The 12590-nt window shown below is 45.0% G+C and overlaps 1 protein-coding gene and 1 long non-coding RNA gene across 8 annotated transcripts in view; one reads left to right on the forward strand and one right to left on the reverse strand.

Annotated features, from left to right (window-relative positions):
- Positions 1 to 5964: 5964 nt before the first annotated feature.
- LOC147012580 (uncharacterized) lies at positions 5965 to 11792 on the reverse strand. Its single transcript, XR_015051001.1, has 2 exons — positions 11053 to 11792; positions 5965 to 10975 (listed from the first exon to the last, which is right to left on the reverse strand). It is a non-coding gene; the product is annotated as an uncharacterized LOC147012580 (long non-coding RNA).
- Positions 11793 to 11938: 146 nt separating this feature from the next.
- Positions 11939 to 12590, forward strand: part of GOLGA2 (golgin A2) — a 68483-nt gene continuing 67831 nt past the window's right edge. For all 7 annotated transcript variants that reach the window (XM_085853571.1, XM_085853572.1, XM_085853576.1 and 4 more), the window contains exon 1: positions 11939 to 12081. In XM_085853571.1, the coding sequence (XP_085709697.1) occupies positions 12034 to 12081 (48 nt within the window). In that variant the 5' untranslated portion in view covers positions 11939 to 12033. The remainder of the gene's footprint in view (positions 12082 to 12590) is intronic.

Consider the following 12590-nt stretch of genomic DNA (forward strand, 5'->3'; position numbering starts at 1 on the left):
CATGACAACCGGAATGGTCCCCCGACCGTTATGTCGCAGTGTGCGCTGCACAACGCAGCATGCAATATGCCAGCTACAGATACACGTCCACTCAATTGCGGTTTTATGTTGAAATCCGTACTTTTCCGCTGCAGCACGAAATGCTTCGTGTGGAATTGAGGTCTGGTGACCCTGATGCGTGGCATCACTCTGATACACTGGTTGTTTCGGTGCTGAGCCTTGGTGGGTGTTTAGTTTGATAGAAATTGATACATCTTCTCATAAACATTAAACGTAGTTGAAGGCATTGGTCACAATTTTACCATATCCACTCTATTGCCCTACAGTAAGGGCACTCACACAAAGGGGTTCAAGGGGCAGAAGGTTCAAGAAAGGGGGGCAGAGGTTTTTAGAAGAGGGGAAGGAGGTTTGATGGAGATAGGAGTCAGGGGAGAGAAATGAAGAGGCACCTCTGGGGCATGTTGGCGTGGGAGGTGGGGGGGGGGGAGATGAGGTCCCAATTATTTTTCTTACGTCATACATAGATGTTCCCTTATTTAAAAATGAGTATAATGACAAAATTTGTACAGGTGTGTGTGATTACTGTATGGTAAGAAGATATGAAATATGGGGATTTCGTGAGACATATCTGGGGATTTTGAAGTGCCGTACAATCGTAGAAAGTACAAGTTATAATGCAGGCAGTTGTGAGTGTTTTGTGGTCATAAATTTGGAAGCATGAATTATTGTGGTTGTGGTGAGGCCGGCGTTTCTTCAGGAGACACTCGTGGGGTCTATGATGATACTGAGAAAACTTATTGAACGACTTGACATCAAAGATAGACTGTATATGTCCCACACAATCAATATCACCAGCTGATTGGAGATGCTGTAACAATGACGACGATGATATTTAATTAATTATGATGAAATATACAGGTGGTGGACGACAAAATTGAAACACCTGAGTAAATGAGGGACACCAAGCGACGGCTTCCACACAGGTGTGGCTCATGTGTTGATAAAGCAAATACCATCCCAGCATGCTTTGGATCATGTATAAAAATGCTGCACAGGCATAGTTGCTGATAATTATGGCTGTAAGAGGAGATCCCATCCCCCCAAGCCCCCACAATGTCCCCATCTACAGAGCACGTGTGGTCGCCCAATGGTTTGATGAGCATGACACTGATGTTATCCATATGTCAAGGCCTTCTCAATCACCAGATCTGAACTCAATCGAACATTTATGGGATATTCTGGAACAACGCTTGAGACAGTGTATTCCACGTCCATAAAACAGGTGTGAGTTGATTGACTTTCTCGTGGAAGAATGGTGCTCGCATCCCTCCTGCAGAATTCCAGATGCTGATGGAATCTTTGCCACCGTGCATACAGGCCGTGCTGGCCGCACGTGGTGGCCCATCGCCATAGTAAGTGACTTTAAATTGGTGTTTCCATTTATTTTGTCCATTACCTGTAGCTTTGATGGTAGATCAAGTACTGACTTTTGACCTGTCTAGTTTACGCTCAACTTCCAATGAAATAGCATCTGACTGAAATCCTTTGCCTCGTTGCTAGTGTGTGATGGCTTTTCAGAGAGCACATTTAGTCAGCAGTCCGAATGTAGACATTTCACATTTCGTTTTGGAAATAATAGACCACTGTGTGTCAGGTCATTAAAAAAAATTCTAATTTCTGCCTTGCCTATTGCTTGGGAAGCAATTCCAAACAATTCAGTACTGTATATTCCTTTCGAAAAGATTGTTTGAGAGAATCTAATCAATGTACTGAGGGTGGTACATAAGATATACAGTGCCTATAGAAAGTCTACACCCCCTTTCAAAATTTCATCTTTGGTTACCTTATAGCCTGGAATTAAATTGCATTTATTGAGACTTTTTCCACCTTTATTTACACGTCATAACTCACAACTTCCAAGTGAAAAATAAATTCTACAAATTGCAGAAAATTAATTAAAAATACAAAACTAGAACATCTTGGTTGGATAAGTGTCCCCCCCTTATAATGGCAATTGTAAATTAGCTCAGGTGTAACCAATAACCTTCAAAATCACACACCAAGTTAACTGGCCTCCATCTGTGTTAAATTGGAGTGGTTATGATTATTTCCGAATAAAATCAGCAGCTCTTGTCATTTTCTCTGCTGGGTAGTGCATTTCACAGCAAAGATTCAATCATGAGTGTCAAGGAGCTTTCAAAAGACTTCCAGGATAAAGTTGTGGAAAGGCACAGATCAAGGGGATGGGTTTAAAATACTTCAAAGGCCTTGAATATACCTTGGAGCACAGTCAAGACAATCATTAATAAGTGGAAGGTGTATGGTACCACCAAGACCATGCCTAGATCAGGACGTCCCTTCAAACTGGATGACCAAGCAAAGAGGAGACTGATCAGAAAGGCCACCAAGATGCCAAAGGCAACTTTGAAAGAGCTACAGGGCAATATGGCAAAGACTGATCACTGTGTGCATGTGACAATATCCCAAGCACTCCACAACTCTGGCCTGTATGGTAGAGTGACAAGAAAGAAGAAAGCCCAACTTGAGACCCGTTTGAGATGGACAAAAAAAAAACAAAAAAAAGACATCACTCCAGAGATTCTGAAGCGATGTGGCAAAAAGTTTTGTGGTCTGGCGAAACAAAAATGGAGCTTTTTGGCCAAAATGCAAAATGTTAGGGTTGGCGCAAACCCAACACAGCACATCACCCAAAGGACGCCATCCCAACTGTGAAGCATGGTGGTGGCAACATCATGTTATGGGGATGTTTCTCATAATCAGGGACGGGGGCACTTGTCAGGATAGAAGGGAAAATGGATAGAGCAAAATACAGAAAAATCCAAGAAAACCTGTTGCCCTCAACAAAAAGCTGAAATTGGGCCGGAAGTTCACCTTTCATCATGACAATGACCTGAGGCACACAACCAAAGCTACACTGGAGTGGCTCAGGAACAAAATGATAAATGTCCTTGAGGGGCCCAGTCAGATACATCATCATCATCACACCATTTTAAAGCCTTTTTTCACTGAGCAGGGGTCAGCCTTTTGTGGCCTCCAATCATGGTACCCTTTCTTGTGGCAATGTTTTATATTGCCAGATGCCCTTCCTGACGCCAACCCTTTAGTCGCCTTCGACACGCAGGGATAATTACCAATATACTGGTGTTCATTTCGCCGACCTCGGAAGGATGACAGGCTGAGTCAACCCACCTGATGTTAATTCAGTGGCCAGCGGGGCTCAAACTCAGGACCCCGAGAATCCCAAGCAACGACCCTAACCACTAAGCCAACACCAGACATTCCAGTCAGACACATATATATATATATATATACATATATATATATATATATATATATATATATATATATATATATATATATATATATATATATATATATATATATATATATATATAGCTCTTTCTCACCACTGACTGACTCACTGACTGATTGACTCACTCACTCACTGACTCACTGACTGATATTAAAGTCCGATACCTTCTGGGTGATGTAGAAAGCTGGAATTTTGCATGCTGATGGACATTGAAGCCAGTACACCAAAAAATTTTATACAATTATCGGACAACATCCACAAATGAAAAAAAAAATGCAGGTGAGCGACCTGAGACAATGGGGAAGCATGGTAATTTTGTGCGCTGACAGACGTTGAATCCGATACACCAGAAAAAAAAAATCACAATCATCAGAAAGTATCTGTAAATTAAAATATAAATAAATGAAAAAAAACGATTATAAATAAATGAATAAATAACAAAAACCAAAAGGTGACCACGTGTGACTTCTTTCAGGTCACACTGAGGTGAACAGAGCTGCTATCCACCAGGAGCGACTCCTTAAGGAATATCTGCCTACGAGAGATTCCGATGAGAATCGTTCTACAGAGTAACCATGAAAAATATGCTTTTGCCTCATAACGTCACCAAATGACGTCATAATGTCTCAAGCTTGACATATCCAGAAAGCACTCATCGAGGTGTTCAATTTGAGGTACTACACGATATGGTTCCTAAAACTTGAAAATTTGACCTTGGGGTCAAATATGTTTGACCTCAGGCACTAACCATGAAGGTCAAGGCCAATCGCCACCAAAAATTAATCAGCTGAGCGCTAGACCATGAACTATATTCCCATGAAGTTTGAAGACGATCCGATGAAAAATTACTCAAAAAATAAGGGTTTCGTCGACTCCCCTGATTTGCGCCAAAGTGACCTTGACCTTTGACCTTGACCTTCAAAATTTTGTGCACTGAAAGGGACCTCTATAGGCCTCTGATATGCGAAGTTACAAAAATTTCCGATGATAACTGTGAAATGCAGAATTTTTTGTACGTGATTACAGACAAACAAACAAACAAACAAACAACAAAACAAAAAAAACATACAAGCTGACTAACATATCTTGCAAAAACTTCGTTTTGGAAAGATAAAAATTAAATGCAGATAAGCGAGCCAAGACAATGGGAAAGCTCGGTTCCTGTGTAATAAATAAATATATATATATATATATATATATATATATATATATATATATATATATATATATATATATATATATATATATATATATATATATATATATATATACATACATACATTGTTACGGATTTCAGAATCCGGTCTGATGAATGCATCCACACATCCAGGTCCTCAGACAGTTATTTCCATAAATGCATGTTCAGATTCGCCCCATCCCTATGTCTAATGGGAATTTAAATGTGATGCGTTGAGAAGAGTGAAGAATCGATCCACTCTCTTATGGGAAGCTTTTTGTTTTCTTTACGACAGACACGTTTACACACATTTCTTCCGCGAGCGCTGACCCCGCCTTATTTTTCCTCAGCAACGTTTATGCACATATTTCTTTCACCAGTGCCGACGCCCGCACCGACACCCGCCTTTTTTTGAGAGCCCGGGTTGTGATGGCAACAGTGCGCAAGTGGGGCGGGGTGAGCTTGGGGGGGACTCTGCGCCCGCCAAGACGGGTGGCAGATATAAAAAGAATTGGGGATGTCCGTTCCAAAAAAGAGAAAGCCAAAGAAGAAAGTGAGAGAGGAAGTGCACGAGGAAAGAAGCGAGTCAGAGAGGAAGCGTGTAAGCGAGGAAGCATGCGAGCCCGCAAGTGAGCAAGCGAGCGTGTGAGCGTGTAGTGCGCGTGTACGGGTGTCTGACCAGTGCCAACAGCGAGACAATTCGTCCTTCCCAGTGCTTGAGCAAGCGAGCAAGCGATAGGTGCATGGGACATGGTTAAGGAGAGTCATGTGACCCACCCATGTTCCAATGCTGTGTTGTGTCTGTGTCCGCAGAAAACCTGTTGTTCCCACGTCAGAGCCTTCATCCCTTTCTATTGAATACATTACACTAGACCTAACTACGAGACCCACGCAATGCACTTCATCCCATTAACCCACCGGATGTGAGGGGAGGACTAACTGCACGAAGACTCATAACTACCTGGAGATCACTGTATGTTTGGTGCCACAGCCTTAGAGGCATGCGGTCCTGCAGAACCGCAACAAAATATATAAATATTTTGTTGTGGTCTCGGGGCTCCAGCCAACTGCGAGGGAGAAATCCCCGGTTTCTCTCGAACTCACCAGGACCTCAGGCCACTGGGAGCTAATAACTTCTCCCCACGGTGGGTTGTGACGCAACTACAATGCCTCAGACACAAATATGAATGCCAATCCAACAACCACGAGTCCCAGCGTCCATCCGTCTAACAACCGTTTAACTGAGAGTCCCGTGGCCCCCCGGATCAGAGAACGCACCCTCGGCAAATGTGCTACTTACCTTATCTGTTGTTCTTGAATGTGACCCTGCTGTACTGTTAACACATGCTGGACCCTGCAAACCGAAGTGTCAGGAATCTAAACCTCCCAAGCTATCTACGTGCGGACAGTGGGAGACCAATGGTGGAAAAGACGGACATGGACAGATCAGAAATGAATTCAACAAGAACAGCTTTATTTATATAATTGAAGAGCAGGAAAGGAGGGAGGATGTAAGGATTTTAATGGCACAGGGAGAAATGAGGGTGAAGCAATTTGTACAGCAATGAGATCAGAGAAAGAAAAAAAAGAGACAAAGAGCAAATTTAACAAGCACCTTACCTACAACTAACACAGTACATGGGCCCAAACATTCACAACCGAGGGAAAAAGGGTGGAGAGGGGGTGAAAAATTGCGGCCTCAGATTACCGGGTGGGGCAGAGGGTCCCTCGCTATTCAACGCTGAGGAGAGAAGTGAGAAGTAAGACTGTGAGGTGTTGTTGTATCGTAAAATACTCCAAGAATTAAGAATTCAATATTCTACAACGATTTTATTCAACCACACATCAGAACCTCACCAGCTTTTTCCATGCACACCTCCTGACCTCTCACCCCGAACCTCACCCCCTCAAGCGTCCAGTCTATGCACAACATTACAGGTGTCTAGGGTACATGGAGAAGATTGATGTGCATGTGGGTGTGTGTTGCGAGTGCATTTGAAAAGGGAAACTGAGAAAGGTGCAGCAGAGACAAGATGTGTGAGGGGATAGCTGAAGTGTGCCATCCCACCAGATGTGTCTGTTGTGTACTGTAGCTTGGTTTCGGTCCTATTAATCGGCTTGGCTCCACCCATCCCCTCGCAGCCTCGGCTCTTCACTCGTGATGACAGTTCATGAGGTTAAAAACCAAAGGGCCGAAAGTGCCATGAACCAGCAGCGCGACCGCAGCGAATGTGTCCAGCACCTGTTGAAAGAGTGAGCCAAATGACCGTTGAAAGAGAGCGCAAACGAGCGTTGAAAAGGAGAGTAAACGCTCCGGGGTTCACTCTTTTATAAGGCCGCCCTGGAAGACTCGAGAATGTACACATGATTGGGCGGGGTCTGTGGCAAGATTGGCGTTCCGCCTCCCTAGCCCCGCCCATTCGAGTTCCTGCAGCGAGTCCTCTCAGTCGGGGCTTCCGGCTGTCATAAGAGTCTGACCTCGCTTGCTACCGCTTAAGGCGAGCGAGCATTCAGCTGGTTTGAGGCACGCAATAATGATGATGGGGAAACGAACGGAGACGATTTCTCTCAAGTCAAAGCTGACCAAACTTCGCCCGGGCATGTGATGGCTGTCACGAAGGCTTACAATGGTGTTAATGGTCGAGGGTTGTGGGATCGGGAGGTCTTTAGAGCGGGGGACTTTAAGGTCATGTAACTGTGCTTAATGTCTTGATTGCCTTACGTGTGTGTGGGGAAGAGATCGTGTCAAACTACAGTCTATTAAATAAAACTGCGTGCACTTATGTTTGGATGGGGGGGGGGAGAGAGAAGAGAAGAGAAGAGAAGAAAATTTTCACGATACAGGGAATGTAAGGAAGGGATCGGCACACACCTGCATCAAATGGCTCCCAAAACTTCGCCGACAACCTTCCATGTGCAAAAGAAAAACAGGGAGTGAATCCTAATCTACCCATTCCAATGCAGTTTGGATCCCAGTGACCCATCTATAGGTCAGGGACTATTCTAAACATTTATTACGGAAATAACTACTCTAAAGGACCTACATGTTGTGAGTGCACATTCAAAATAGCGGTATACAAACACAAAAAACACACACACGTTGCAATAGTCTCGCATCACCTTCGGGACAAGAATCACAATTGTTCATCATTCGGTTGAGATGAGTTCATTATCATTCATCTTAAGCCAACAATAATTCATTGGATAATTGATAAATACTTCTCGAGTTATCAAGCTCCGACAAGTCATGGCCGACTTCTCGTGACATTCATGATCAGATTTCTCCAAACATCTCCATCCTGCACTGGAGTGCACTGCTTCCCAAAGCCTTGTAGATACAGTTTGGTTGCTTCCTTTACCCAATCCATCCAGCATGAACGAGGTCTGCCTCTTCCTCTTTTTCATTCCACCATATCCAGCTTGGTTGATTTCTCCAGTGTCCAGAGTTTAGTTTTCTGCGCACATGATGTGTCCAAAGTATGAGAGTTTCTTTTTCAGTAAAAACTGTTGTGTAGTAAAATCAGCCAACACGCAAGTCCTTTGGCTAAACCGTTAAATGACGGCTCTCAACTCCTCCACTCACTCGACAGCTCGCTGACATCCTTTGGGGGTGGTGCTTGTGTTACTGCCACCACATGTTCGGTGTTTGGGCTCACGCCCTTTTCCGAGATCACGGGACCCAGAAAAGAAAGTTCAGCCTTTCTGAAATGACATGTGCCATAATGCAGTTTTTCAGCCTGCTTGATCAATACGATTTGAAACATCTTGAAGACGTTCCTCGTGTTTTTCAAGAGACGAAGCATACACAATAATGTCATCCAGGTAACACCGGACACCCTCCTGGCCAGCTAAGATCTGTGACATCATTCGCTGGAATGCACTGGGAGCAGAAGCAAGACCATAAGAACACGGCAAAAACGGAAAAGTCCCTCGTGTGTTATGAAAGTCGTAAGGTCTTTACTTTCCTCATGCGAGGGCACTTGATGATCAAGAGTAGAAAATATTCTCATGCCACGAAGTTCTGCGAATACCTCCTCAATATGCGGGAGTGGATGACTGTCTCTTCCGATTGCCGTTTGGGGTTCACGAAGATCCACACACAGTCGTATACCTCGTTTTTTAATGCATAACGACAATAGGTGAAACCCATTCAGAAGAGCCAATTCTCTGAATAATACCCGCTTCTTCAAGCGTTTTCACTTCTTGCGAGACGGCATCATGGACAGCAAAAGGTAAACGGCGAAGCTTCTGCTGGATTGGCACCACATCAGGCCGTATCTTCACTCTGTGTACAAATACTTTTGCATAACCTAGAGTTCCAGTGACGTTAGGATTAGATGTCTGCCAAACCGGTTTGACGCACAGAGGTACTTAGCACTGATGCAGGAGTAACACATCCATTAACAAGATTCAGTCCGAGAGCAGTGAAGAGGTCCATGGCGAGTATAGGTGTTCCAGAAGGCACAATGAAGAAATCAGCAGGCACAGAAACATGGTTGTGTCACACCTGTACTTGAAGACAACCAACTACAGAGATCAGTTTTTACAGCGCGTGCGCTGTATACAATTGCACCGAGTTTGAAACGTCCCTGGTGTCATCTACCACGTCTCCGGTGGGTCCGGCGTCTCCGGTGTGTCCCCCCCCCCCCCACGTGTATCAAGACAGCCAATGACGGCCGTCCGGTAGATGCAGTGCGTAACCGAGATGGAAATGGCTACAATTGACGGAAATACCCGAGTATTTCAATGGAAATTTGTAAAACTAATGTGTTATATATTTGAAAACCATTAAATTTATTGCTTGACGGAAAAAAATGAAGAAACGCGCCCCTCTGATGTACGAACGAACGAAAGACATCATTTCCGCCCACCATCGCATTTTGCGCCGAAAGACGTCATTTCCACCCACCATCGCATTTCGCGCCGAACGTCGAATGCTGAAAGCTAAGTTCTTATGCCATCATTCTTTTGCGGCTCCCTGCCACGCTGTATCGAACGATTTCATTCCTTCTGTTATATATAAAGGTGCTTATCACAATAATAACAAGATTTTTACATTTAAAATATTAAGTACACTTTTTAATTGTTTTTCAACTGAAAAAGCATAAAATTGCATATTTTAACATTAGTGTACTCATTTGCTTCACCACACGCGCTGTATTCAAGGATTTCACTTGTTTTTAATGTAAGTCACCAAGTGTAATTTTGGTTGTGTAAGAAGTGCATTCTAGAAATGCTCCAGGTAGGTAGACTCTGGAAGTATGGAAACGACTGAACCTGTGTCCACCAGCAATTTAGCCGAGCATGCCCGTCCATCAGGTGTGTAAAGACGAACATCACAAAATAGGTTCCCTCTAATTTGTTCAGTGGCTTGTGTGTTTCTGCTTCAAACAGTCACATCTGGCACAGTCACTTCCCGCACTCGGTATTTGTGATCTTTACTGTGACATACTTGAGCAAAAAGTCCACTTTTTGTCACACTGCCTGTAATTTACATCTTTTGCAGGACATCTGGGGTAATTGGTGAAGTGTGTTGCAGATCCACAACGGTAACAGGTACTCTCTTGGCGCACCTGTCGAGCTTGTGAAAATATTGAGTTTGCAGGTTCATTTGATGTGTCCCTGTGGATGGGGTCGCGTCTGTATTGCCCCGCGCTGGTATTGTATTTACATCCTGAAAGGACGTCGACGTGCCGCATGTCACCGCTCTTGCTTCCGCGATGGCCGATTCGATTTGTCCCGCCATTATGAGGGCTTTCTGCAGTGTAAGCTCCGGTTCCAAAAGCAACCGTTCACATATCCAAGCTGTAAGGGTGTTCTATACCCCGAGAGGGTATAGAATAAACGCTGCCCTTCAGTTCCTAGGCAGTGTATAAGCAACGCGCGCTTCCTCGCATCAAAAAGTGCGTCTGCATTTACTGCCAGCATGGATTTCTCGAAATGCGCGTCCATGAGGTAAAAGGTATCGAAGGCTCACCCGGACTCGGTAAGAATGCAGCAGCAGGTGGTGAAAGAGCAAGGTGATCCCATCCCTGTCGCCAATATATTGTGTGGTAAAATCATCCCACACGCAAGTCCTTTGGCTCAACCGTTTAATGGCGGCTCTCACCGGCTTCACTCAACTCGACAGACCGCTGACGTCACTTCCGGTCGAACATGCGCATCCATGAGGTAAAAGGTAGCGAAGGCTCACCCGGACTCGGTAAGAATGCAGCAGCAGGTGGTGAAAGAGCAAGGTGATCCCATCCCTGTCGCCAATATATTGTGTGGTAAAATCATCCCACACGCAAGTCCTTTGGCTCAACCGTTTAATGGCGGCTCTCACCGGCTTCACTCAACTCGACAGCCCGCTGACGTCACTTCCGGTCGAACATGCGCATCCATGAGGTAAAAGGTAGCGAAGGCTCACCCGGACTCGGTAAGAATGCAGCAGCAGGTGGTGAAAGAGCAAGGTGATCCCATCCCTGTCACAAAAATGTTGTGTGGTAAAATCAGCCCACACGCAAGTCCTTTGGCTTAACCGTTTAATGGCGGCTCTCACCGGCTTCACTCAACTCGACATCCCGCTGACGGCACTTCCGGTTCCTCTTCGTCACTTCCGGTTCATCATGAATTCATTAATATTCATGAAACTGCCAAAACAACACAAACCCAGCTTGGGCTTCCTCTTCCTCTTCATTCCACCATGTCCAGCTTGGTTGATTTCTCCAGTGTCCAGTGTCCAGAGTTTCGTTTCCTGCGCACATGATGTGTCCAACGTGTGAGAGTTTCTGTTTCAGCATCATGCAGCCATTATAATGTCCGTGGCGGTGTAATTTGTACATACAGTCTAATTCGTTTGTTCTTCTTGCAGATTTTGGGATTGTTAACATTTCGTGTTGAACATGACGATTCAAAACTACCTCGTGTTCGCTAAACGGTTAAACTAACTGGTTTACGGTCGGAGGGTCTTGAGTTTGAACCCCCGTCAGCCGTTGAAATAACACCATGTGGGTTGACTCGGCCTATCGTCCTTCCGTGGTCAACAAAATAAGTACCAGCCGACTGGAAAACAGGGGCACTGCATCAACGGCACGCACACAGTCGTTTTGGACGAAACAGACCAATCATAATCGGGCTGCAATTCCGGCGGCAACGTGATATCGGTGACGGACATGACAGCACGAATAACATAACCTGTCGGGTAAAAAAAGAGATTAAATCGGTGTTTTTTTTTTTTTAAGAGACAGTGAGGATCAACAAACAAGCGTCCACCGCCACGTGGCCAAGCAGACGTGACGCGCGTCCAGGTACCACGTGACCAGGAAGTAAATACACAACGGGAAAGCACCAGGGAGCCAATCATATCACTCAAGCTATACCACGTGGTGCCGCCGATTTATCGAGAGTTTCACGGAAACGCAAGACGCTCTCGGGGCTTCGGTGTGTGTACGATGTCACCAAGAATCCGGTTTAATGTCGCCCTTGAGGCGGTTTGCGGTTTAAAGATTATTTGCCGACGCTGGTTGTCGACGTGGGCGATATGGCGGATGGTGGCAGAGCGGCGAGGCTTGCCGCTGCCAAAAAGAAGGTCCGACTTCTGTTCGAGTTGTCTTGATTTTATCTGTTGTACGTTTATCGACAAACTTCTTCTTCTCGCTTGTCTGACAAACGAGTGTGTGAGTTGTGTCGCGTTTGTCTGGGTAGTCTTGGTGAGGAGTGGGTTGTGCCACTTGTAAACAGACTACAACACGAGAATGGAGGGTTATAGGTGGATTACACCGGGAGGTTGGAAGGGAGCGAGTTGTTGGTTTCACCGTTTGGCTTCCTCTAACCCTAACTATCTACACCGACAGTTCAGCACAGACAACTACTTCAGCGAGGTTATAAAATGGTGGAGACCCTGACTGGGAACGGCGAGATGTATTTGGTGTAAGCTTGAGTAGGTCTTCGATTTCTTGGGTTCTAAACGACAGGGTGAGGGTGGAGGTGAATCAGCACCACTTGGGTAGGTTTAATCCATGAACAACCCGATCAGGTACACCTACTACTCCTCCCCTTACCTGTCTGACCCCTTGTCTGACCTACTACTCCTCCCCT

This window comes from Eptatretus burgeri, chromosome 14, assembly GCF_056783735.1.
Source record: "Eptatretus burgeri isolate ZD-2024b chromosome 14, Ebu_testis_v1, whole genome shotgun sequence".
Taxonomy (NCBI): domain Eukaryota; kingdom Metazoa; phylum Chordata; class Myxini; order Myxiniformes; family Myxinidae; genus Eptatretus; species Eptatretus burgeri.